Genomic DNA, 27,955 nt, shown 5'->3' with positions numbered 1-27,955 from the left:
TAAGAAATAAGAAAAAAGAAATAAGAAATAACAAGTAAGAAATAAGAATTAACGAATAAGAAATAACAAATTAAATGAATTATAACTAAGTACGTTTTGTTTAAAAACGGGATTTTCATCAGACAATTTATTACTCAATTACACAAAAAGGATCGATATGAACAACATCCTCTATATAAAAAATCATTTATCTTGACGATATGATAAAGTAACGTACTGTTATACAATAATTTAGTAATTAATAACTAATAAGTAATAACTAATAAGTTAGTAATAGGTAGTAACTCAAAATGTCCCTCCAGGGCTTCCGTAGATATATGATTGTACAGATGATTGAAGTGCGTTTACTATTACTAAAAGAAGCCTTCCGAATGAAAGCAGACAGAACAGAAACACGGATGATGTTCGTGTCAACTAGGACCTTAATGACTGTCGAGAGTTTCTGTTAAGATACATGTAAGCCTAATTGATCGACATTTACTAAGGTAACTTTCCTGTTTTTTTTTTGTGCTTGTTCATGTTTAATTCATTTTGGCACAATAATAATTGACCATGACGGGACATGGGAAATTGGCCTAGTGAATAGAGGAAGTGACACCAGTAGTCGGGTACGTAATAGGATGTAAACATTCTTTCTCGCGACAATTAGAACCATTTTATTGAAAAGTGTCACATTCTGGGTACTGCCACAATTTGGGTACAGTACCCTGACCTTAAATATTCTAGGCCTAACAACAATCTGGGTTTAGATGAAAATACAGAAGGTGCAGCAGAGACCTATATTAGTATACAAACCAAACAAACCAATTCTAATAGCTAGGACTTGTCAGAAAGTCATGTTTTAACAATTATAAGCTTAAGGTGTATTATTGTACATGTACCTATGAAATAGGATGTTTAATTCTAACGATAGCCATTATAATCTCTGGAGTCTATAAAACTATACAATTGTATTAGTATTTATACATGCGAGATCAGAATTTATTTTCCGTATATTATAGCTAGCATACAAAACATTTTGATATAATTTTCCCGCTACCAGCTCTCACTGTTATTGATGACATCATTTTATTGTGTACTATGCATTATATCACTCATAACAACTTGTTGTTATATTGTTACTATAGGCAAAGCACCGCATTTTATACCTTATACCTGAATGTTTGTATTTTAATTTGTTCCGATGACGACACGCCTAAGTGTCGAATTCACTTGATTAAAGCTAATCCACCCAGCACGACATTGTTATGGTCATCTTTACCCTTTGATCGACTACTCTACTTTACGGCCTGACTCTTGTATTCCTTGTGAAATCCGTCGGCTGGGTAACACAGAACCATACCGAACTTTTAACACGGACGTTGGATCTCCCACCTCCCGTATAAGGTGTATTATAGTTTATGCCCTTTTTAAGCACTAGAAAAGTTGACAGTAGGATAAGATACAGTGTATAGTGTAGTACAGTGAACTGTATTTGAGAGAGAATTTCACTGATAGATCACACAGAGACATTAAATAACCCATTAAAAAAATTGTCATTTGGATCTTTATTGATCATTTATATCACAAGATTACTGTGTTTTAAGAAAATCCATTTGACTGGATTGGGAAGATTTTACATGTAAATTACATTAAAAAATTACATGCTGATAATTGTTTCATAAGTGTCATACTTACCAGTAGGTCAGTATAAACTGTTTATATACATAGTGACAGACACCAGTTACGACTCTCGACTGCCTTTTCTGATCTATTTTTTGTAATATTTGATATAATTTTTTCTCTGTTTTTTGGAAGTGTTTATATTGGACAATAATTAGGAATTTTCATTTTCACTTTGGGAAAAAGAAGGCTGAAGTGCATTGGGAAAGGGGTCATTTTACACAACCAGTTATAACGACAGGAAAAACACCGTACTAGCTGTTATACAATTACAAATTGTTGTTTTGCAGAAATAGTATCAACGCCTTCTAGGTTTAGAGGTATATCTGCCAGTTTCATACTGTATGTACAGCTGATTACAGGCTGTAAACAATGCAACAGGGTAGCACTCAGCCATCTAGTGATGGATGGAAGGAAGACAAAACCCTTGGCTCAGGAGGGTTTGGCACAGTAGTTTTGTGGAAGAACGAGGTATGTTTTAAGTTGCTTTGTCGGTTTTCAGGATGAATGAAAAAAAAAAAATCAGATTTGCGATAAGTGTTTTCTCAGATTTTATTTCTATGCATTGTTTGCACATCATTTCTACCTTGATTGTTAAATATCTGCATCATTGTTCATATCAAAACACCTTTACTGTTGTTTGTACACAATCCATACACATATTTGTACACAATCCATACAAATATTTGTACACCATCCAAACTAATGTTTGTACACAATCCATTCAAATATTTGTACACCTTCCAAACTAATGTTTGTACACAATCCATACAAATATTTGTACATAGTCCATACTAATGTTTGTACACAATCCATACAAATATTTGTACACAATCCATACTAATGTTTGTACACAATCCATACAAATATTTGTACACAATCCATACTAATGTTTGTACACCATCCATATTAATGTTTGTACAAAATCCATACAAATATTTGTACACCATCCATACTCATGTTTGTACACAATCCATACAAATATTTGTACATAGTCCATACTAATGTTTGTACACAATCCATACAAATATTTGTACACCATCCATACTAATGTTTGTACACCATCCATACTAATGTTTGTACAAAATCCAAACTAATGTTTATACACAGTCCATACTAATGTTTGGACACATGTACAGTTCATACTAATGTTTGTACACAGTTCATACTAATGTTTGTACACAGTCCATACTAATGTTTGTACACAACCCATTATCATGTTTGGACACAATCCCTAATAATGTTTGTACACAGTTCATACTAATGTTTGTACACAGTCCATACTCATGTTTGTACACAAACCATACTAATCTTTATATGCAGTAAATACTTATATTTGTACACAGTAAATACTCATATTTGTACACAATCCATACTAATGTTTGTAAACAATCCATACTAATATGTGTACAACTTCCATACTCATATTTGTACACAGTAAATACTCATATTTACACAATCCCTAATAATGTTTGTACACCATCCATAATAATGTTTGTACACAATCCCTAATAATCTTTGTACACAATCCATACTAATGTTTGTACACAATCCCTTATACTGTTTGTACACCATCCAGACTAATGTTTGTACACCATATCGTCCATACTAATGTTTGTACACCCATATCGTCCATACTAATGTTTGTACAGCACATGTCCCATTGTTTGTATACAATCCAAACTAATGTTTATACACAGTCCATACTAATGTTTGTACAACATCTATACAAATGTGTGTACAACATCTATACAAATGTGTGTACAACATTTGTACACATTTGTTTGTACACTATTTGTACGGTTATATCAAGTTAAGTTCATTATCCCCTCGCACAACGAGTCGTCAAGGGTATATAGGGGTCTGCCTATATGTAATATATTTGTCCGGAGCATAACTTTGTACAACATCTATACAAATGTGTGTACACATTTGTTTGTACACTATTTGTACGGTTATATCAAGTTAAGTTCATTATCCCCTCGCACGAGTCGTCAAGGGTATATAGGGGTCTGCCTATATGTAATATATTTGTCCGGAGCATAACTTTCAAACCATGCATGAGAATTTCATCAAATTTCATACACATCAAGACCTCTATGATCGAGGCGGAGTGCAGTGTGCAAGAACCATAACTCTTGCTCCCGTTTTCACAGAGTATTTCAATACTACTCTGACCACACGGCTATATATGTAGCTGTACATTAAAAGGTAACACAACCAACACCTATTTCAGGACTTTAGATGCAAATGCATTTTGAGTATCAATTTGTTGTTAATAAAACAGATCACATTCCACCCATGAGGGGATTAGTATCATTCCACGATGCCTTGTTACTAGTATGTATACACCGTATACTGTAGAAATTCAACTGTTGTCACAATTGATTTACAACATAACTAATGATTGAGTAAATTAATTGTGACAACAGTTGCATTTCTACAGAATTTCTGATTTATAATTATATAAGTTATTGATTCTCCCAGTGCCTGTCTATAGTCTGTTTTTAGCCACCATGATCAGATATTAGACTTTTCAAATCACCCTGCATTCATGGTCTGTCTATATAAACAATCCTTGTTGCTATTTATGAAAAGTACTGGAGGGATATTTCTCAAACTTCATGTATAGGTCCCCTTGGTTCCTAGTTGTGCCAATTCAATTAAAATTTTTGGTAAGAAAAAACTAAGTGGCCAACAGGTGGCCATCCTTGATTTTGAGAATCGGAGTTTGTTATCAGTATTTCTTGAAAAGTACTTAAGGGATATTCCTCAAACTCCATGTGTAGGTCCACCTCGGTCCCTAGTTATGCCATTTGAATTAATATTTTTGATTAAAAAAAAACAAAATGGCAGACATGCAGCCACCTTGGATATTGAGAACCGAGGTCTGTTATCAGCTGTTTCTTGAAAAGTATTAGAGGGATATTTCTCAAACTTCATGTGTAGGTTCCCCTTAGTCTTTAGTTATGCTGATCAAATTAAGATTTTTGATGAAAAAAAAAAATGGCAAACATGCAGCCATTATGCATTTTTAGAATTGAACTTTGTTATCACTATTTCTTGAAAAGTACTGGAGGGATATTTCTCAAATAATTTTTGTGCTTTCTTATAGGAAACAAATGAAGCAGTTGCTATCAAAAGGTGTAGAGTTCAAAATGAAATGACAGCAAAACATCGTCAGCGATGGACTTTGGAGGTAGATATAATGAAACGTCTTGATCACCCAAATGTGATTTCTGCAAGAGAAGTGCCACCATCTTTGGATGTGAAAGAAAATGAACTGCCACTGCTAGCTATGGAGTATTGTGCTGGAGGTGATCTGAGGAAGGTAAATTAAGTATTCAGTAACAGATTTTGCATGATCCCACATGTATTGTGACATGTACATGTATAAAAAACCACCACTTGTTTCTGAATGACAGAAGGATGTTTTTTCATGGAAATTTTGATTAAAGTCAGATAATCTAGTGGGTAAAAAGTTTGTGTAAAGCTAATTATATATATATATATATATATATATATATATATATAATTAGCTTAACACAAACTTTTTATATATAATATAATATATATAATGTGACAGAAAAATGTTTGAGTGATATGTTTAGAATGAATATGAATGAAAGAGACATATTTTATTAGTGGCTTCTGGTTCTTCTAATAAATATAATTTCTTGTTCAGGTCATAATTTCTGAAACATTGAAGATATTTTAATGAAACTTACAGCATAGTTATATCAAAAGCCAACATGCAGTGCATTGCTGTTATGTCACTGTGACCAAACAGATAATTACAAATTTTTTCAACAATTTCTTGTCAGGGCCATAACTTCTAAATCGTTGAAGAAATTTTGATGGAACTTGCATCATCTAAGGCCAAAGTCAGTGCACTGCAATTATCTCACTGTGACTTCGACCCAAAGGTTAAACAAGTGCCATTTTTTTCAGTTCTTTTCTGTGTAGGCCAAACTTTCAACGCTTTTTGATGATATGTTGAATAAAACTTGAAAATATGTTGAATAAAACTTGTATGATATATGTTGAATAAAACTTGTATAATATATGTTGAATAAAACTAGTATAATATATGTTGAATACAGGGTAAAACTTGTATAATATATGTTGAATAAAACTTTTGTTATAGATTTATCCTCAAAATATGATGCGTAGTGCACTGTTGTAGGTCACTGTGACTTTGACCTCAAGGTTGAATGTCAATTAGTGTCAATTTTCCAAATAATTCTTGACTGGGCAAATATCTTGTGAACCTGTAAGGACATCTTTATGAAAATTACCCACTGATGAAGTGCAGAGCACCGTCATTGGATCATTTTGACATTGACCTCAAGGTGAAAGGTCAAGTAACTGCAAGATTTATCCAGGCCATAACTTTGAAAGTTGCTGTATACCTTGATCACCCCACTGACAAAGTGCAATGTTCTAATCTTGCCTCACAGATCAAAGGAGTGCAAAAAAAAATTCAATGCATAGTAATGGGGAAGGGGAAACATATTTTTTATTTACAAACGCATTCTCTAGTTTTACATAAATATCAATGTTTATTTTCCATTAATACCTTTTTGTGAGCAGGTTTCTAAATTGTTGAAACTGTGGTGAGCATTTTTTTCATAATATATATCTATCATGAAATAATTTTTCATGTAATATAGTTAAATGATGTATCATGTATTTGCAGACAAATATGCTAAAAGTTGTAACTCCTGACTGATATAAGGTTGTCTTGTGTAGCTTGATTCTGAAACACATCTATACCTTGGTATTATAATAAAGAAGTTATTTCCACAGGTATTAAATAAACCGGAAAACTGCTGTGGACTAAAAGAGTATGAGATTCGTTGTTTGGTTGCGGATATAGCCTCAGCTGTTGAATACCTCCATGGAAAGAGGATTATCCACAGAGATTTGAAGCCAGAGAACATAGTGCTGAGTGTTGTAGATGACAAGGTATGTTTGCTGGTACATTTGATTGAGTTTCTTTTACAAATAACACCTTAATATGACCTTAGTTGTTGAAAGGATGCAAAGCCTGAAGAAACAAACTCTCTGATCTTGCTATACGATTCTTATGACCTTATTTGTTATAAGGAGGCAAAACCCCTTAGAAACAAACTCACTGAGCATGCTGTAAGATTCCATGATTTTATTTGACGTGAAGTAAATTATCTTAAAACTGTTCCATATTTCTGTGCAAGATGAGAAGTTGTATGTTATGAATTGCTAGAATACCATTGCTTTTTCCTGATAAAACCATTTGCTCCACTGTATTGATGATCTTTATGCATGAAAGAATAAGTTCATTCCTTAAGCTTTTTTTGCAGTGATAGATGTATCCATTACAGATATCATGGATAATATATACTGTCTGGTAGTCATAATATCTGAGTAATAACATATCTTATATACAGCTATGTTGGTCAGGTGTAAATATGTCCCTTTGTACATATACAGATTGTGTACAAGCTGATTGACCTTGGGTATGCCAAAGAGTTGGACCAAGGCAGTGTGTGTACATCGTTTGTTGGGACGTTGCAATATCTGGTAAGTTAAATCTTATCATATTCATTAACAGTGGGTGGGCTTTTTTAAGCTTAAATTTTACAAAAGGCTGGCAGAATATAGAAATATTTTTACATAGTGCAACATTCTGTCTTGTATTCTTGATTTTTAGCCCACCATCATCATGGTGAGCTATTCAAATCAACTTGCATCCGTGGTCCGTACACTGGTCCCTCCGTCCATATGTCCGCACTCACTCAGATATACTTGTGGGGTTGAATAAACAATTCATTCCGTGCAAATAACTTCGTCGCCTATAAGAGATGAAATTTTATGTAATTTTGTGTTTTTTCCCATAATTCATCATTAAACCTCATTGCGCATGTGCTTTTTTAGCGACGGAATGAACGGAAATTAAATGTGATGTCCGTATCTAATTAAAACTTGTGCCTTGCACCCCACAAGTACACAGACAAAAGATTACACTCCATAAGTCACTCCTGTCCGTATCACCATCCGTCCGTAAATAATTCTTGTTATCGCTATTTCTGAGAAAATTTTGAAAGGGATCTTTCTCAAATTTCATATGGAAGTTCCCCTTTGTCTGTAGTTATGCGTATTGCTTTTTGAGACTAATCCCAAAACAACATGGCCGACAGGCAGCCATCTTGGATTTTGACAATTGAATATTGTTATCGTTTTTTCTCAGAAAGTACTGAAGGGATCTTTCTGAAATTTCATATATATAGCTTGCCGTTGGTCCCTAGTTATGTATATATTTAATTTTGGACCAGTCAGATAACAACATGGCCGACAGACAGCCATCTTGGATTTTGACAATTGAAATTTGTTATCGCTATTTCTCAGAAAGTACAGAAGGAATCTTTCTCAAATTTCATATATAGGTTCCCCTTGATCCCAAGTTGTGCCTATTGCATTTTGGAACCAATCTGAAAACAGCATTGCTGACAGGCACCCATCTTGGATTTTGACCATTGAAGTTTGTTATCACTATTCCTCAGAAAGTATTGAAGGGATCTTTCTAAAAGTTAATATGTAGGTACCCCTTGGTCCCTAGTTATGCATATTGCATTTTTTGACCAATCTGAAAACAACATGGTTGACAGACAGCCAATATCGCTAAATCTCAAATTTCATAGTTTAATAACTACATGCTTTGTTCAGCAGCAATTACCAGCCAAAATATCAGGAATGTCAAAATATCACACAGAAGTCATACTTGTATAATCATATCCAGATTCAATGACTTATTCTTGTCAGTTACATTACATGTATGTAGGGAAAACATTAACTGTAATATTCCTATTGATTTTTCAGGCTCCAGAGCTATTTGCCAGTCAGAAGTACACCTGTACAGTAGACTACTGGTCGTTTGGGACAGTGGTGTTTGAATGTATTGCAGGCTACAGACCATTCCTACCCACAACACCACCTGTTACATGGTAGGAGACACGTAATCTGTAATATACTACAAATGTTATCTGTAATGTACTATAAATGTTACCATATATATTGTTTGTTGCCATACACCATGACTTATTATTTGTTACGGAAACCTGCTCTAAGATATGTGTGTGCGAATCTTTGTAAGATGGTATGTTATATACCAGAAGTAGATCACAGTGACCTATTTTGTTTCAGGTAGGATCTGATATATTAGGAAGATTGTGTGAAGAAGGAAGTCTAATGAACTCTAGTTTTGTTATTTTTGTTATATAATTCAAGGCACAAGGAAGTTTGCCAAAAATCACCAGAGGATATTTCTGCTTATCATGACAGTAATGGCGATGTCAAGTTTTCCAAGAAACTTCAATATCCAACTAGTCTTTGTAGGTAAGTGTCAAAGCGCTTGCTGAATCAGATCAGACCTAGCAATGTGGAAGATTTTACAAAAGGAACTCAACATGAATATAAAATATAATTCTTCCACAATAGATGGGTGTTATTCAACTCCCAAGGCATGAAAGAATCATTTCAACTGTTGAATAACAATCTCAACATGCATTTTGATTGGTTGACACAGTGACATCTAACCGGGACTATTTTTAAATCACCTGGTTCAATGCAATTTGATTGGCTAACACTTGAAGGCCGCTTCACAATGTCCTGGAAATGATAATGCATAAGAAATAGTTTGCAGTTGTTTTGTTATATTCTTGAAAATATTTATAGATTTTTGTCAATTTATTGCTTTGAAAGAATAAACCTACTTATTATTTTATTATGATTTGAAATAATTCATAATATTTTCATACAACATTTCCGAATTTTTCGGTTTTGCATATTTATTTGTGGTATTTCAAATTAGGTCATATCCTTACACCACACCTGATATTAAAACACACGCTGACACAAAACAGCTTACCATATACAACTACCACTCGTGTAACCTCTATTTATATTATGTTAATTATTAATTCAATCAATTAAAAAAAACTAACATGTGAGAGAATTCTAACATGATAATAATTTTTTATTAAAGCTATGAAAATGTTGAATATGCTACACCACTGACAGCACATACACTGCTTATCACAAAAATGCATAAAAAGGCCTATGGTATAGGAATTTATCTACACTAACAAATAAAAAATAATAGCAGCATCCTAAAACTGATCCTTTACAAGACTGAAAGTTTTATAAGACAGGAAGTTTTATAATACAGAAATTTTATAAGACAGAAAGTTTATAAGACAGAAAGTTTTATAACACTGAAAGTTTTATCATCTTTGAGATGTAATAAGTTCTTTAATCACTTTAAATTTGAAAGATAAAAAGGGAAGTGCAAACTTTTGAAGGATGGCAATTGTGTAAAGTTTGTAATATATGTAATGTATTGTATTGTTTAAAACAATAAAACAGTCATTTATTGTTATTATCAGAGATACTAATCATTGTCTGTCTGTTCACTAATTTAGTTCTTGGCTAATTGCTGTAGTATTTATTGACTGATTTACATGAAATAAGTACAAGATGTTCAGTTCACAAAACACCATACTGAGGTCAAAAATCAAATCAAGGTCTTATGCTCAAATGTAAAGGTGAAACCTATCTTTTCACTGATAAACATTTTGTTATGACACGATGAAACAAAGATGGGCAGGAACTAAACAAGTAATCAATGATCATTGGATCAAAGATTGAGGTCAATTTGCTCCAAAGGTCAAGGACAAAGTGGATCTCTGACAATGATCCTGACTGGAAAACATAATTGTTTGGAAATATCAAACAATAAGTCAACTAACCAAAGATCAATGTCATATTTTGTGTCTTTTCACTGAGGGATAATTTGATATGACATATTAAGCAAATTTAACCAGAACAGGAAGTCAGCTGACCAAAGATCAAGATCCTGGGTTAATGATCAAGGTCAATTGGGTACGAAGGGGAGGTGTTTAAGGTTTAAATATAACAAGTCAAAGTTGACAAATGATTTCATGAATTCCTGAAATACTCTTTTTCAATAGACATAGCCCATATTTTGAAAAAAAATGATGACTGGTTTTGGTTTACAGAACACTCCAAGTGTATTTTGAGAAATGGCTGCAACTGATGCTACGTTGGGACCCAAAGTCACGTGGTGGAGGTCTTAGAGATGGGAGACCAAGTTGCTTTGACTTGTTGGATACGATGCTTAATGTGAAGGTATATGGAGTGTGTTTGTTTTATAGGACTGACTGTTTTCTTTTGATCATAATATCCTAAATGTTGAGGAAATTCACAATCATTATGGTAAATTGATCTGACATGATCATTAAGTACCACAGTGGTAAATTGATGACATAGCCAGTTAATGGGGTTAATTGATCTGACAGGGCCATTTAATTGGGTAACTAAGGAATCAGTGTGTGTAAATCACAACAGGTGAAATTGTCACTAGTTATAAAGTAGAGACTTAGCGATTTGAAATATGACACTGTTCTGTAATGAATATAAAACTTGGAATGGTTACTGAAAAGAACAGTTCTTTATTAGAATTTCTGCTGAATATCAATGATATGTCTGAAGGCAATGTTATTCTGAAGTTCTTTAATTTCAAAATATTTTATTGTCAACACAACAGGTATAATGACAAGGTATTTTTACATAGAATATTGTCAAGATTTGGTGTTGGCAAAAGGGATTGGACAACAGGCTCAGCCTATATTAGTCCTTTCCTAAATTATGACTGAGATTCTCAGATGTGTAAGAAGACTGCTTTAAAATAACATACACTACAAAGTTACATATTGTTTGTTTTAGATAATCCACATTCTGAACGTGGAAACTAACTACCTGTTGTCCTACCCTCTGATGGAGGACTACTCTATGCACCAGCTAATGAACGTTATTGAGCAGGAGACATCAATCCCAGTAAAGGATCAGGACTTGCTTCTGGCCAGTGGTGCCAGTCCTGAACCTCATCAGTCTGCCTCACAGTGCTGGACTAACCCTGTATGTACCTTCAGTTCTGGCATTTACACTTTAATATATCATAAATTTCACACTTATTTAAATTGGAAATATTATGGTAAATTATGATTGTGTTGATAAGTCAGCATTTTGATAGCTGATTTACAAATGATATAATGAGTATGTCTATTGATCATTGCTCATTACATTAGTTTATTTTACTTACCAACACCTTCTTTTGGACTTTACACACTTTTTTGGAAATACATGTATGTGTATAATACATAAATTATTTACTTTAGGCTTTGAATTTCTCTTGACACACCACTTACCGGTAATTCTCAGTAATAACTTTGATTTCAGTGTGAAGAAGACTGGGTGGTGTTCCTTTTCAAGAAGGGAGGATCATCAGAGATTCCAACTAAATTCAAACCACTACCAACTCGTGTGCAAAACATAGTGCGACACCCAACAACTCTTCTACCTTATCCGGTTTGAAACATTTAATAATTTGAATAATTTTTGTATGCAAGATTAATTCCCCAGCTGTGAAATCAAGGGTATACATGGAGCATATAGGGTACATTTTAAAGACATGTACTTCAAAGATTGACATATTATTCCTTCTCTCAGCAATGTACATAGCTAGTGAAACATGTAACAACTGAAACAAACAGTTGGGTTGTTCTTGACAAATGTTGAGTACCTAATAAAAAATACAATTTTAAGCAGTATTATATCTGTTCTACACCTATTAAACAGAAGGAAAATAAACAATTATCTATATATCATCCACAACACTAGAAATTGTAATTAAGACATTGCTTTATCAATTATACTTTGTAAAGTTTCTCGAATTTACTGAGGTAGTGAGGTCCAGAGAGTATAGGAGTTGAGAGAATTGGAAATGAAAGTAAATGATGGATGATATTTTAGCGTACAAGAGTTGAGAGCTTAAGAGTTTAGAGTATGGGTGAACAGGGTATGAAAGTTTGGATTATGGGAGTGGAGAGTATGAGGGTAGAGAGTAGGAGAATTGAGAGCTTTAAAATTGATAGTACAGTGGAACCTCTATAAACCGAACATGCATGGGACATGACTATTTGTTCGGTTTACAGAGGGTTCGGTTTGGAGAAGTTGATCGAAAAATGACCAGTCGAATTCCGGATATAATTGGTCGGACGATTTTTTATTAGAATGCACCCGATTACAAACCGGCACGTACACACGTAGACAATATTTGGTTTGTCTGAATAATATGCATATTATGAAAGTTAATCAATGTACATGTATATATTGCAGAATATATAAGAAAGGCAAATGACTTTAACTATAGTTTTAAACAGTTTTTTTCACATGTACAACTACACTTTACGATCGACCTACATTTTGTTACATCCGATAGTCCAATACGGAATATTTTACATATCGACTAATATTAAAGGGTGTGAAGATGTTTTGTTTCAATATCAATTACAATTGATCAGTTGATACTGGTCGTATTTCCGACATCGCTGTTGTCTAAAAAAACATCAGTGGCTTCTTTTACGAAAACAACCCCCTTTGGGCCTCATTTAAATTAAATGCGAAACTCAGGCTTCTAGCTCTACTTGCATTGAGAAGATAAACGAACTGACGCGCTTCAATGAAGTGTGACATTGTTTCATAATTATCGTGTTGATTATACACTAGGCCATCCGTCATAATGCCCCCTTGGGATATATATTGGATACCTGTACAAATCACCTACGTAGGTCCCGAGACAATAAGGCTTCACACAATACCCGTCACAGTTGTTGTTTCACGGTTGACTGGCCTGACCTCGTGTCATAATCGCTCAGGTAAGGCCGGTTTTCAGAAGTAATTTTTGGTATATTTTAACAGGAACCGGACGCAAAATCGGTCCGGTGTTCGGAATTCAGAGGGATCGGTATTTGGAAGTTTTTTAATACTATAATAAAGAAGGACCAATTCCGTACAATGTCAATTCGTTCGGTATTCAGAGGTGTTCGGTTTTTAGAAGGTTCGGTTTTCGGAAGTTGCACTGTACAAGAGTTGAGAGTATATGCCTCTGTAGGTAGAAAGTACGGGAGTTTAGAGCATAGGAGTTGAGAGTGTGGGTGGTAAGAATGTGGAGTTAGAGTATTAATAGGAGTTTTAAAGTAAGAAAAATGAGAATATGTATCGAGTATCAAAGTAGAGGAGTTGAGAGTGCGAAGGTTGAGAGTAAAGAAGTTAAGAGTAAGAGAGTTGACAGTATGGAGTTGAGGTTATGGGAGTTAAAGGTGTCATAATTGACAACTCAATTCCAGGGAATAATCCAGAGCGTGGCAACATAAAAAGTCCAACTTTCAAAAAAGGTCAATTCACACAAAAAATACAATCTGATAAATCATTCTGTTGTTGACTGAAGTTGATCAAAAGTGTTATAATATTTGTAACTGATTAGTATATATGTAACATGTTATATTATTTTACAGTTACATATTATTATACATATGTAACCCATTTTTTACAGAATGTTGTTCCTACCGAGTACCACTAATAAATAAATATCCATTTAATAAAGTCCCACCATGTATATATTGAATCTCTTCACAAGGACAGTAATGTCTATTACAAATAAAGGTTATTATTATGTAACAGTACCTATTTTTCCTGATAATTTATACAAGAATATTTTCCTTACTAAATACACCACAAGGTATTTTCAGATATTTTTGTTTTATTAACTTCATATAGGAGCAGAAAAAGGCTTGGGCTGAGTGTGTGTTTTACTGTGCTGAACAAGTAGTTGACTACAGACGTCTGATCCTCAGTCAGCGAGCAGCTATGTAAGTACATCAATTTTTACTACAATATTATTGGGTATGTCAATTAAAAAATTTAAATGACTCTATGTTTTGCTGTTTCATCTATACTTTCCGTTTAAAATATACAGACATAGTTGAACTTGCAGGATAGTTTTCTCTGAAAAGCACATTTCAGAGAATAAATTTAAAGTGATAGTAGGATTGTATACTGATGGTTGGTTGGTTGATTAATGTATTTAAATTTAAGTCAGACATTTTCCTATCTTCTCATGAATTATAGCTTAGGATCATTTTGTGTACTTGATTTTTATGCCATGGCGCAGCGTCCGGCGTCCATGGTCCGGCGTCCATCCGGCGTCCGGCAACATTTTCTTTAAATTGCTACTAGTCCTAAAGTATTGAATGGATTTTCACCCCAAATTTGGTCAGGAACATCCTTGGGAGAAGGGGAATCGAGTTTGTATAAATTTTTACTCTGAACCCCCAGGGGCCTGAGGGGTGGGGCCAAATAGGGGAAATAGAGATTAGTCTTTAAATTGCTACTTATCGTAAAGTTACGAATGAATTTGAACCAAATTTGGTCAGGAACATCCTTGGGGGAATGGGAACAGAGCTTGTATAAATTTTTACTCTGAACCCCCAGGGGCCTGAGGGGCGGGGCCAAATAGGGGGAAATAGAGATTAGTCTTTAAATTGCTACTCGTCATAAAGTTTTAATTGAATTTTAACCAGATTTGGTCAGGAACATCTTTGGGAGAAGGGGAACTGAGTTTTTGAACAAATTTTTACTCTAAACCCCCAGGGGCCTGAGGGGCGGGGCCAAATGGGGGAAATAGGGGGTTAACCCTTGAAATCACTACTTGTCATAAAGTTATGAATGGATTTGAACCCAATTTGGTCAGAAACATTTTTGGTGAAAGGGGAACAGATTTTGCATAAATGGTTACTGTGACCCTCCATCCCATAACTATGTATAGCATTGCTGAACGTTAAGGGATAAACACAATTCTTATGTAAAAATAGGCCCAAGGGTCTTTCCCCACCCTAAGGGACTTAGTTTCTTTAAACAAAATTATGTCGTAAAAATAATCCAAAGGGTCTTTCAGTCCCTTAGAGAGTATATGTATTGACAAATTGAAGATGAACATTATTTTGACATTTGGTCAAATCCAACCAGGTGAGCAATACAGGCCCCATGGGCCTCTTGTTTTATATGGGGAAAAAATGTTTGACATATTAATCAATGCCATTTATTTTAATAGGCTCAGCCTGTTGCGAACAAATTCAGATTTTATACGCCTGAAGTCAAAAATGGTAAACGAGAGTGATTACTTGATGGCCAAGATAAAATTTTTCCAGCAGAGGTAAGTTGAGACTATCTGAAGTATACTGGATTTTAAATATGTTACGTTGAATTTATACAAAAAGTACTATGACTTCCAGTCAATCATAAGCAATAAAAGGAACTTTCAAAACAAGTAAATATTTCTTACATGAATACATGTGTATAGTAACCAAATTATTTAGCAAATTAGATTGGTAAATTAATTGTTTACGATCATCGATAATTCAAAGGACTTCAAGTTCACTGACATGAGTGAAGCACGTTTTGATATATGTACCAGTAAAATGATTAAAAGACAGTATATTAAAACCTAACAAAATCAAAATTAAGTTCCTTGCTATGAAAAGCAATCTTCACTTAATCTACATATATCTTAACTCAAGATTTCGGGTTTTTATTACAAACCCTTAGAAATTAAAAGGAGGTATTTGGTTTTGGGCAAGTGTTTGAATACATGTAATTAAACTATTTTCAAAATTGTAACACTGGGAAAAATTGATTGTAAGCTTCAAACTTTTGCTGATCAACACTTAAATCTTGTGTGTTTGCTGTTTTCATCGAAAGTAGACAGGTACTCATGTGACTGTCATTTGACTCAATCTACATATATCTTTGACTTTTTGAAAAACGTCAAATTTTCTTGACCAAAGTTACCTGTCAGGTAGCAGCTCAAAAACTGGTATGCATCAGATTTGCTCCCCAACATTACTCAAGTAAACTCTAGTCCCTACATATTCTGAATGACATGATTGTTATGATTCAGTCATTGATTGCACTTTCAGTAAAACTTCACCATCATTATTTTGATATATCTAAATTTACTGAAATGTGCTTTATCAATCACATTGATTACCCTTTTCCCAATAATAATGATATGAATTACTGCTGGGTTGCAGATTTTTTTCTTTTCTTTTATTTTTGGAAATTGTTTTTTTGTGCTAACATTTGATATACACAATTAACAGAAAGTTGATAACTTTTAACATATTTTGAAATATAATAACACTTCTTTTCGGTATAAGATGAAACCACACAGACTCTATTTTGTTACATTATGTGCTCATGCCTTAAAGTGCAAATATGAATGTACCAAGAATATAATTATAGCCTTATAGTCATAAGTGTTAAGTGTACACATGTGTTCCAAGAAAACTTATTGCCCAATTTGAGGTAACTGTTGAAACATCAGGATGAGATTAAATGGATTTCTGAACTACTAGACAACATGCTATTCATATCTTAAGTATACCTTCATATATACAGAACTGACTGTACAGTAGATGTTGATATATTAATTTTACTTAATATAAACACAATTTGATTCATCTTTTTTCCAGTTTGAGACACGACATGGCATGCTACAAGGACCAGATGTCAGATGGTAACCTCTGTAAGTCCAACACTAAGTCAGCTAGAGGGCTAGATTTTAGTCACTTTTTAACAGTTCCTGTAAAACAAAGTTAGCTAGAGGGCTAGATTTTAGTCACTTTTTAACAGTTCCTGTAAAACAAAGTTAGCTAGAGGGCTAGATTTTAGTCACTTTTTACAGTTCCTGTAAAACAAAGTCAGCTAGAGGGCTAGATTTTAGTCACTTTTTAACAGTTCCTGTAAAACAAAGTTAGCTAGAGGGCTAGATTTTAGTCACTTTTTACAGTTCCTGTAAAACAAAGTCAGCTAGTGGGCTAGATTTTAGTCACTTTTTAACAGTTCCTGTAAAACAAAGTTAGCTAGTGGGCTAGATTTTAGTCACTTTTTAACAGTTCCTGTAAAACAAAGTTAGCTAGAGGGCGTGTTTTTAGTCACCTTTTTACAGTTCCTGTAAAACAAAGTCAGCTAGACAGCTATAGCTTTTAGTCACCTTTTTACACTTCCTGTAAAACAAAGTCAGCTATAGGCTAGTTTTAGTAACCTTTTTACACTGCTTGCATTTTGTAGCTACTTAAGATAAATTGTTATGCGAATGCCACACTATAGTTATCAAGAGAGATAACTCCCAACCTATTAGGCCCCTTGCACAGCACACCACAAATTGTCAAACCCATAACTACTAGAATTAAACGGTAGTGTTTTAAGCTTTTCCCGTGGAATTGGTTTCATTTGTTCATATACTTTCTGTTGTCTGTCGAATGTCGGTTAACTCGTCCCTTAGATTTTTATACTGTCGATTGTCAGTCAACTCGTCCCTTAGATTGTTAGACAGTAAATTTTGTATGGTAACACACCTGGGAACAGAATGGACAGCCACTTGGGAGAATAAATCCACATTCAATTTGATAGTTTGAAATTATTTCTCATCATAGGAACTAATGTATTGGAATATTACGTAGTCTGCCTTTGTTGTAGACCTTCATCTTACATGTATATAGTGCACTCTGTTTTTTGCATATTATGATTAATTATAATGATATACCCTCATCTTTACCACAAAAAAGTAACTGCAGTTTAAGATCCTTGACTTTCTCAAGATCACAATATCAAGTAATAAATTGTTGCAAATCATGAATTTGCTAATCAGCTTTGTTCAGGCAGCAAAATATCATATACATATAATAACATTTAAAAAAATCTTCTATATTAAGTGCTGTCCTTCTTCTGTCAGACCATCTGTCATGTATTTGGTTATGCAGTTTACTTGTTTGTCGTGCAATTTTTTTTGCATGCAAGTTCTCAAGGGGATAAACATAAGCCTGCTGTACAGGCAAATTTGGCCAATTTCTATCAAAGGGGAATCAAAGTGGGGTATACATGTTTCGCAAACATATTTCTAGTTGATTTTTATAACATTTTTCTTACAATTGTTCATGTATTGTACAGTTATAACTCCACTTAGTATAGGATGGTATATATTAATCTCGTCAGCTTTGTCCTCTGTCCGCCTTGCTATCTGTCCTGTAAGCTTATATTTACAAGATATTTCATGAAACCCTGGGCTGATATTGTTTATATCCATACCATAACATGTGGCACATGTATTAGATTTTGGTTGTCATTGATCAAGGTTAAAGGTCAAAGGTATAGCTCTTGGTCACACCAGAACACATTTGAAATCAAAAAGCTTGTGTACAATTTAAAGTCTAATAACCTGCACATATTTACCCCCAGTAATTACCTGGTATATACACACCATCACATCAAACCATCAATATCTACACCCATATCTCTTTATCTCCAGGACAGATTTATTATCACCTTGCAACATAGAAGGGCAGCTGGGTTTATAGCGTTCCGTTTATATCTACAAGCATAATCTATGTGTGTACGTTTATGTGTTTGCTTTTTGTCAGTGCTCTAGCAACTTCATATTTAACCAGATTTCAATCAAACTTATACATTGGTTAATTATGAGTATATCTTGACCTAGTTGTGTTTCCTGGTGCCAAGGTCAAAAATACAAGTTCACTGTTGGTATTTATAGAAATTCACTGTCAGTGCTCTAGCGACTTACTTTTTAACTGAATTTCATAACTTCATACATTGGTCAATTATGATTATACCTCAAAAGAGATAGTGTTTCCAGGGTACTAAGGTCAAGGACATGGTCATTTACTATTTATAGAAAGTCTTTGTGTCAGTGTTCTCACTATTTTTTAAACAGATTTTTATTTAACTTCATATTATAATGAACAGGTAAGAGATTGCCTGAACAAGTTTATGTTTCAGGGAGCCAAGGACAAGGCTCCCATTACTATATTCATATATGACTTATAACAGAATATTTCAGTGGGTATATTTGATATGGGAGGGGATTTGTTTGTTTCTTTTGTACTTTTTTTAATTGATAAGAGGTGGGGGTATAATTATGTGCGGCCCCATTACTTTTTTATATCAATATCTCACCAAATATGAGAAACCATGTGCTAATGCTGTTCCCTTCGGACTCAAATTTAAAGTTTTTGAAAAACTTCAGAATCCATAAGTTAACATCCAACACCCAGTTTTGGTAATCCTGGGTATACGTATACACTGTACAATCAGTACAATCAGTACAGGCCTATAGGTATGATTGAATGACAATTGAATATATATTGGAAATACTTTTAGTGACTTCTCCCATATTTTGAATTAAACTGTTTGAAATTAAATCTAGATTTAATGGAATTCCAGATATATCTACTATTTGCGCATAAATTGCATTTAATTTATTTAGCATTGAGATTTTGTATCCTTATATTAAGTTTTTGTAATTTTACTGCAAGCATTTTGGTGATGGCTGCTGTCATAAGCTTTGCAATCATTGACTCTACATGTACACATATAGATATATCATGTTGTTAATACCTTCGTGTTTTCATTTTCAGCTGACTCTGGTGAATTATTTCAAAGATGGCTTCAAAGTGGTGAAGACATGAATGAATATAGTGCAATAGTAAGTAAAAGACATATTATCCTCTGGTTCATAATTAAGGGACTCTGTGAGTGAATGTATGGTAATATCGCTAGACCTGGAAGTTTAAGGATTAAGTGTGATTTCACTTAAAGAAAGAGGTTGGTTGGTTGGTGTGTGGTGATTTATTATCCCTCATTATGAGTTGGAGAGAGGATATATGGATAGGCTTGTATGTCGTACATGCACAACCAACTGACATCCTCACTCTACCAACTTTTTTATTGATCCAATTGTCCTGAAACTTGATAAACTTCAATTTCAATCTCTTACTCACAACAGTACTTACTTTAATATCTTTTTACGATATTTAGCAGTGTTTTCCTGAGTGACATTGTGATTACCTTGCTGGTAGACAATTCTTACTACTTTTTTGTTTCATATTGGTCATGGCCAGTGTTCTTTAGTGAGGCAATTTGTATCCTTGATATGTCTTGTTAGTATGACCTTCTGTTGATCTTACTTGTCCTTGCAAGACTATGATTTTGAGAAGTTGATATAAAATCTTAATTGCTTCTCCAATTGATTTACAAACTAGTTTATAGTCAAATTTAAGTGAATGTTTAGCCCTACCAACATTAGATTGTCCATCCCTCTTTAAAAAATTCTTGTTATCGCTATTTCTCAGAAAGAACTAAAGGGATCTATGCAAGTTCTATTTGGTACCTAGTTGTGCATATTGCATTTTGGACCAATCAGAAAACAACATGGCTTACAGACAGCTATCTTGGGTTTTGACAAATTCGGGTTGTTCCTGTTATATCATGTTACATAAAGTTATTAAATGTTTTGAAAGAAGAGTTTACAGAAGGGAAAAGAAGAGAAAAGATCAGTCTTTCATTTGACTGATATGGATCATTCAATGGTGGGCACCAAGATCTCTCTTGGATCTCTTGTATGATTAACAGATGAATTTACTTCTCACATTTCAGAGTGATTTTTGCTATAAACATGACATATTTAGGGGAATTTGGAGAATTAGTGATTTTGTGTTTGGCATTCGTTTTGCAATGAAACATTATTTCTGGGGTGGGGCTGGGTCCAACATATGGGTATGTAAATTGCTACTTGTCATGAATGAGTGAATGAAATTCTATGCATGTCTATAATGTTAGCAGATACTTCCATACTTTTAAGTTGAGGGTTTCTTACAAAACAAAAAATGTAGTTGTTTTGGGGGAAAATAGAGAAATTTTAACTTATTAAGTTCTAGAATACCTGATAAGATTTATTTCATATTCACACGGTAGTATCATAACATATTTTATAGCAAATTAGATTATGGTGGTTATTAGTCAAGTTTAATTACTACATTGTAAATAGTAATTGTCCACATGGAAATGATTAAGACATCATTTACTCAAGAGGAAGTACCAATAGTATGAGGTGGGGATCATTGGGTATATGTCTGAGTGTAGTGCTAGTTAATCAGTTAACGTTATTATTAATAAATCTAAATGTTTACATTTTTTCAGAAAGAAGAGTGCAATAGGCTTGACCAGCAGTCCACTGCCTTGCAGACCAAAATTGTGGAGTTACAGAGAAGTCCTTTTGCACGGACAAACAGGAATGTTGTCTTAGAAGAAATGTTAGTTCTTCTCACAAATGATTTAAACCTTGATAGGTTTTATGCTAAAAAGAACTACACAGTATCATATACATGTATTGTGATGCAGGGATATTTTTACAGATCACTTTACTATTGGTTTGAGGTAAACCAACTACATCTAAATTTTAAGGGAGGTGATCAGAACAGGGAAGTTTCTCTGATAATTGATACATATTGGACCATTTCCTAGATCATATTTTACCTAATGAATGTTCTATTCAATAATCGGTGCAGAATAAAATATTGTTAAATTTTTTAAAAACTTTTGTGCAATTTAAGAACAGTGAAACCTTATTTTACCAACCATTGACTTTAACAATTTAAGTGATACAAACGTGTACACAATGGCAATAACGCAATGCTTGTGAGTATAATGATTAAAGACTTTGTACAGATATCTTACACATGTTAGACAAAAATGTGAAAATTTGCTATAGTGGAAGGCATTAGATACTTTACTCCAATATTTAAACCTTAACCAAAATAAACCTACACTGACTTTACACACAAACTGTCATATCTGATACATTGACATAGTCTCACAGTGTGTCGGTTAAGTCAGGTTTTGCTGTATAAGAATAAGCAGCAATAACTATATAGATTTGATAACCCATATTTTCTCTTTCCCAGGGAAAAGACTTCTCGGGATTTGTACCAGGAATTGAGACAGTCAGGCAGAGGATGTAAGAAAAGCATTTCATCAAATTTGGCACTGAACTAGGTCTATTAAGAAATAAAGGGCATGAGCTTCTTAATGAAGCTCCATTTTACTTTCTGATTTTCACAATTGTGTTCCTCATAATCAAGATGTATATAGTATAGGAAGCACAGGCCAAATTATAGATAGACTAAGGCAGCACTGGTCATAGGTGTTCGTAGACTAAGGTAGCACTGGTCATAGGTGTTCATAGACTAAGGTAGCCCTGGTCATAGGTGTTCGTAGACTAAGGTAGCCCTGGTCATAGGTGTTCGTAGACTAAGGTAGCACTGGTCATAGGTGTTCATAGACTAAGGTAGCCCTGGTCATAGGTGTTCGTAGACTAAGGTAGCACTGGTCATAGGTGTTCGTAGACTAAGGTAGCACTGGTCATAGGTGTTCATAGACTAAGGTAGCCCTGGTCATAGGTGTTCATAGACTAAGGTAGCCCTGGTCACAGGTGTTCGTAGACTAAGGTAGCACTGGTCATAGGTGTTCATAGACTAAGGTAGCCCTGGTCATAGGTGTTCATAGACTAAGGTAGCCCTGATCATAGGTGTTCGTAGACTAAGGTAGCACTGGTCATAGGTGTTCGTAGACTAAGGTAGCCCTGGTCATAGGTGTGGGTAGACTAATTAGCACTGGTCATAGGTGTTCGTAGACTAAGGTAGCCCAGGTCATAGGTGCTCGTAGACTAAGGTAGCCCTGGTCATAGGTGTTCATAGACTAAGGTAGCCCTGGTCATAGGTGTTCGTAGACTAAGGTAGCACTGGTCATAGGTGTGGGTAGACTAAGGCAGCACTGGTCATAGGTGTTCGTAGACTAAGGTAGCACTGGTCATAGGTGTTCATAGACTAAGGTAGCCCTGGTCATAGGTGTTCGTAGACTAAGGTAGCACTGGTCATAGGTGGTCATAGGTGTTCATAGACTAAGGTAGCCCTGGTCATAGGTGTTCGTAGACTAAGGTAGCACTGGTCATAGGTGTGGGTAGACTAAGGCAGCACTGGTCATAGGTGTGGGTAGACTAAGGTAGCACTCGTCATAGGTGTGAATACAGATAAGAAAAATGGATTTCTGTTGTACTGTAATTCATATAAAATATGCTGTGAATTGATAAGTTATCTCATTCTTTGGCATAGGTTGGATAGTCTTGGAAAAATAAATTTCTTTTTTGCTCTAAAAACCTTAAATGCAGGCATTTGGCCTTGAAGTCATTGTTCCATATTTGTAATTAGGTATTAGAGACTGGATTGTGGGAATTTAATGCAGAGGTGACATTTCAAATTCAGATGGTGTTTTTCTGACACAAACTGATAATGCATGTACTCCCCAAGAAATGGATGAATTGACACTGAATTCATACATTAACTATGACGAGTGAATCATCAGATCTTCTAAACATATATTGATACTGTAAAATGTCCATTACACAGATGTTTGTATTGTATACAGAAATAGATTCTTTGAATTTCACCCATTTATACATCAATTTTGATTATGTTGTAGCTGCAAAAGAAACCTTGAGGGATCATCGTCCTATTGTGACTGCTGTAGTCAAGTGTGTGATGAATCGTGATAAGAATCTCCAGGATTTGTACCGGCACCTTGTGTAGGATGATTTGTATATTTGTTGTGCAAACATTGTTCTTTCAATTTGATTCTCTTCATCATATCAACCAATAATGGTCTTAGCTGGTGTGATCTATTTATTATCCCCTCGCGACGAAAGTCGGGGAGGGGATATAGCGTTCCGTTCGTACGTAAGTACGTACGTACGTATGTTCACTTTTTGTCAGCGCTCTTTCGACTTCATTTTTGAACGGATTCTGACCAAACTTCATACATGGGTCCAGCATGGGAATACCTCGAACGAGTTCGTGTTTCAGGGTGCCAAAGTCAAGGTCACCGTTACTATTTATAGAAAATCTTTGTCAGCACTCTTGCAACTTCATTTCTGAACAGATCCTGACCAAACTTCATATATGGGTCCAGCATGGGAATACCTCGAACGAGTTCGTGTTTCAGGGTGCCAAGGTCAAGGTCAAGGTCAGCGTTACTATTTATAGAAAAACTTTGTCAGCGATGTAATGCGACTTCATTTTTGAACGGATCCTGACCAAACTTCATATATGGGTCAAGCATGGCAATACCTCAAACAAGTTCGTGTTTCAGGGCGCCAAGGTTAAGGTCAAGGTCACCGTTACTATTTATAGAAAATCTTTGTCAACGTTGTTGCGACTTCATTTTGGAATGGATCCTGACCAAACTTCATATATTGGTCCAGCATGCGTAACCAGATACTGTTGAATGCATAACAATATATACCATATTTATCTGGCAATGAGCCCATGCCTGATAATAAGCCCATCCATGTCTATTGCAGTTTAGTGCAAATGACAACTGATGTTATTTCAATGTCCTGCAATAGCCCCACCCCCCATTTTGCGTCAGAGTTCATGTGTTAGCATGTGAGGGGATTTGTATCGTTTGCGATGCCTTGTATATTATTGCCTTCCGTTTAGGGCACTATAGGTCTGATAGTGTTGTCTTGAGATGGAATAGTGCCCTCACCTCGGGCTTCTGTATTATGCCTTCCCCCAGTAACACTGTTAGACCATAGTGCCCTCAACAAAAAGGCAATAATTTATTAGTGCATCAATCTTCCATTAACTTTGCTAATTTCAACATTCAACTGATTGTTTTACCTCTGATGGGCCATTTCGGCATCTGTCCCAATAAGTTCATGTAATATAAATCTCACGCAAAAAATTGATAGTGGTCGGAAAATGAGCCCTATCCTTTTATAGAACCCTTGTGTAGCAGCCAATGGGAAGTCAGTATTCTGTCATGTGTTGATCTAATAAAAATTAAATGCCACATGAAATGCAATATATACAGTCAAACCTGCTCTAACGACCCCCTGTATATAACGACTGCCTGTCTATAACGACCGGTTTTAAGATTCCCCGTGAGATTTTACTATATAACGACCCTCTGTATAGCGACTACCTGTCTAATGTGACTAACGACCGGTGATTTCGGAACGGCGGTCGCTAATTTGTTTTCTATAGCGACCGATTTCTGTCAGCCATCTTCTGCTCTCGGCAGTCATCTCTCATAAAATCCCCGGAAATTCAGACACATCGACCCTGGCCTGATTATACAACAAAGGACCACCACAACCCTGGCCTGAGTATATAAACAAAAGACCCCTACCACCTGTGTAGCTGCCCTGGCCTGGGGCTCGGTAAGAGAGGAGTCGGCCACCATGCGTGTCGGTATTACATTACAACTGTGCACAGGTGGCTTCATTTGACACGGTCAGTTAATTTTGTGATTAAAATTAGGATACATCACTTCAATAACAAACACTGGTCATATCTGTCAACAAGATTTACTCACATGAAAACCAATAATGCCTTTCTTAATCGTAGCTGTCGGTACTAGCGTTTGTACTGCCGCCATCTTTAATTAGTCAATACTAATAAAAAGTCGTAATCTGACACAAATATCCGGATTTCAATTTGGGTCAGAAAAAAAAATGGTTTTAAGAAGTAAGACTATCTAACACAAAATACATTAGTAGTAACACAAATATAATTAATTAATTATTGTGTATTCTTTTTCTTTATTTATGAAAGAAAGGGAGATAATTTGATAGATACATATAGCATTATTTCAGAACAAAATATTAAAAAAAATTATCCACAAGACCATTTTGAGTTATACATTGTATTTTGTGTTTGGGTCCACAAAATCATTAAATATTAAACCCTTCAGATTTATAAAGTTTATGCATTTTTTTAATTTCTGACTGGTCTTCTGAATGCCCTGTTCAATGACAATTTATTTATGGCAGTTTTAAGTAAATTGGTTGGTGCAATAATTTTGACCTGTCTATAAAGGCAACCTGTCTATAGTGACTGTTTTTCTGCCTCCCCTTGGGCGGTCGCTATAGACAGGTTTGACTGTATATATATGGTATATATACTCTGAACAGTTTGTAATATTTTAGGAGATACATGTATAGCTACTCTGAACAGTTGGTAATATTTTCGGAGATATAGCTACTCTGAACAGTTTGTAATATTTTCGGAGATATAGCTACTCTGAACAGTTGGTAATATTTGTGGGGGTTTAATTTTGCTATATTCACTGTCTTTAAGTTATAGAATAGAGTGTGGAAATAGATAAACAGGTAATATTTGATACAAACAAACGTATAGAAGTATGTACTGCAGAATTGTAACAAGGTGTGGTTGTATGAAATTTAATACCTGTGAACAAGATCCTGCTGGGAACATCCTAAAATATTTACCCTGTGAAAATTTACAACTGATTATACTGTTACAGTAACTGTATCAAATTTTTGTTTTTTTGATTCCACAGGAAGATAGCTTCCTGTAAACAAGAGCTGTACCAAATCTTACCAGGAATTGAGAAGTGCTGTCGAGATATTAGTAGTGCTAATGAGCAACTTATAAAATGTCAGAAGCGACGCCAGTCAGAAATATGGGGTCTCTTTAGAACCTCTGTAAGTATGAACTTTAAAGCATAAACCAATGATGTTGTTCATCTTCAAGACCTGTATAATCATATAAAGTATAATGTTGTTCATCTTCATGGCCTGTATAATCAGAAATGTGATGTTGTTCATCTTCATGGCCTGTATAATCATATAAAGTATAATGTTGTTCATCTTCATGGCCTGTATAATCATATAAAGTATAATGTTGTTAATCTTCATGGCCTGTATAATCAGAAATGTGATGTTGTTCATCTTCATGGCCTGTATAATCAGAACTATAATGTCGTTAATCTTAATGGCCTGCTTCAAAAATAAATTACTTTTAATACCTTCTTCAGATCTACCCTAGAATTAACATATATTTATTGTGATTTCTTCCTCTTACAGGGAGCTGAAATCAATAGGCGTGGGAGTAGTAGTGGTCAGGCAAGCATGTCTGTCTCATTAATTGTCAATGAGTCACTAGAGTCCATGCAAGTGGTTGAGGACTCCAAGGAAACACACAAAAGGTACAGAAACATAATATATACATGTATATGTATGTATGTATTGGATTCTTTTTTTTTATTATTATTATTATTTTTTTTTTACCAATATGTCATTCTTTTTGTAGTACATTGAGTTTAAGAATAACAGAAAAAAACAAAGAAAGAAAGAAAAGTTACCATGTTTGTTTGTTTTTATTTAAAATGTATAAATTTTATTTCAGGCTTGGGCAGATGCTACAGGATGTTTTACAAGCTCAAAACGATCTAACATTAAATCTGGATTGGGATTCAATACCATTGGCTGACACATGACTACATAGCCTAGAGGCAGGCTTCAATGCACACTAATAACTGAATGAGTACACCCAGGACTTGGCTGTGTACGTACATGATGAATCCATCTTACATATTTCATGCTTGAAGTATATACTCTATACAGACAAATTTTGAGTAGCCATTTACAATGTGATAAACATACATGTAGCCATTAACTTAT

General features: G+C 34.6%; 1 protein-coding gene across 1 annotated transcript; it reads left to right on the top strand.

Moving 5' to 3' along the window:
* The first annotated feature begins 466 nt into the window (after positions 1-466).
* LOC117328789 (inhibitor of nuclear factor kappa-B kinase subunit alpha-like) lies at positions 467-27,955 on the top strand. The gene is made up of 20 exons (XM_033886340.1): positions 467-608; positions 1,953-2,133; positions 4,778-4,993; positions 6,472-6,630; positions 7,135-7,224; positions 8,521-8,645; positions 8,929-9,036; positions 10,719-10,848; positions 11,446-11,637; positions 11,959-12,087; positions 14,338-14,429; positions 15,671-15,772; positions 17,091-17,143; positions 20,052-20,119; positions 21,613-21,725; positions 22,377-22,429; positions 23,950-24,052; positions 26,833-26,977; positions 27,359-27,480; positions 27,681-27,955. Exons 2-20 carry the CDS (start codon positions 2,035-2,037, stop codon positions 27,769-27,771), a joined length of 2,190 nt encoding a protein of 729 aa, XP_033742231.1. The 5' UTR covers positions 467-608; positions 1,953-2,034; the 3' UTR covers positions 27,772-27,955.

The sequence above is a fragment of the Pecten maximus genome, chromosome 1 (genome assembly GCF_902652985.1).
Source record: "Pecten maximus chromosome 1, xPecMax1.1, whole genome shotgun sequence".
NCBI lineage: Eukaryota > Metazoa > Mollusca > Bivalvia > Pectinida > Pectinidae > Pecten > Pecten maximus.
The sequence above is the reverse complement of the archived record's forward strand: the minus strand, read 5'-3'. Positions and strand labels throughout refer to the sequence as shown.

Bases quoted from the DNA above. Each gene is read 5' to 3' on its own strand.
- LOC117328789 (XM_033886340.1), top strand. From the start codon at position 2,035: ATGCAACAGGGTAGCACTCAGCCATCTAGTGATGGATGGAAGGAAGAC. The intron at 14,430-15,670 runs GTAAGTACATCA...TTATTTTAATAG, and splicing joins CTCAGTCAGCGAGCAGCTAT to GCTCAGCCTGTTGCGAACAA. The intron at 22,430-23,949 runs GTAAGAAAAGCA...ATTATGTTGTAG, and splicing joins GAGACAGTCAGGCAGAGGAT to CTGCAAAAGAAACCTTGAGG.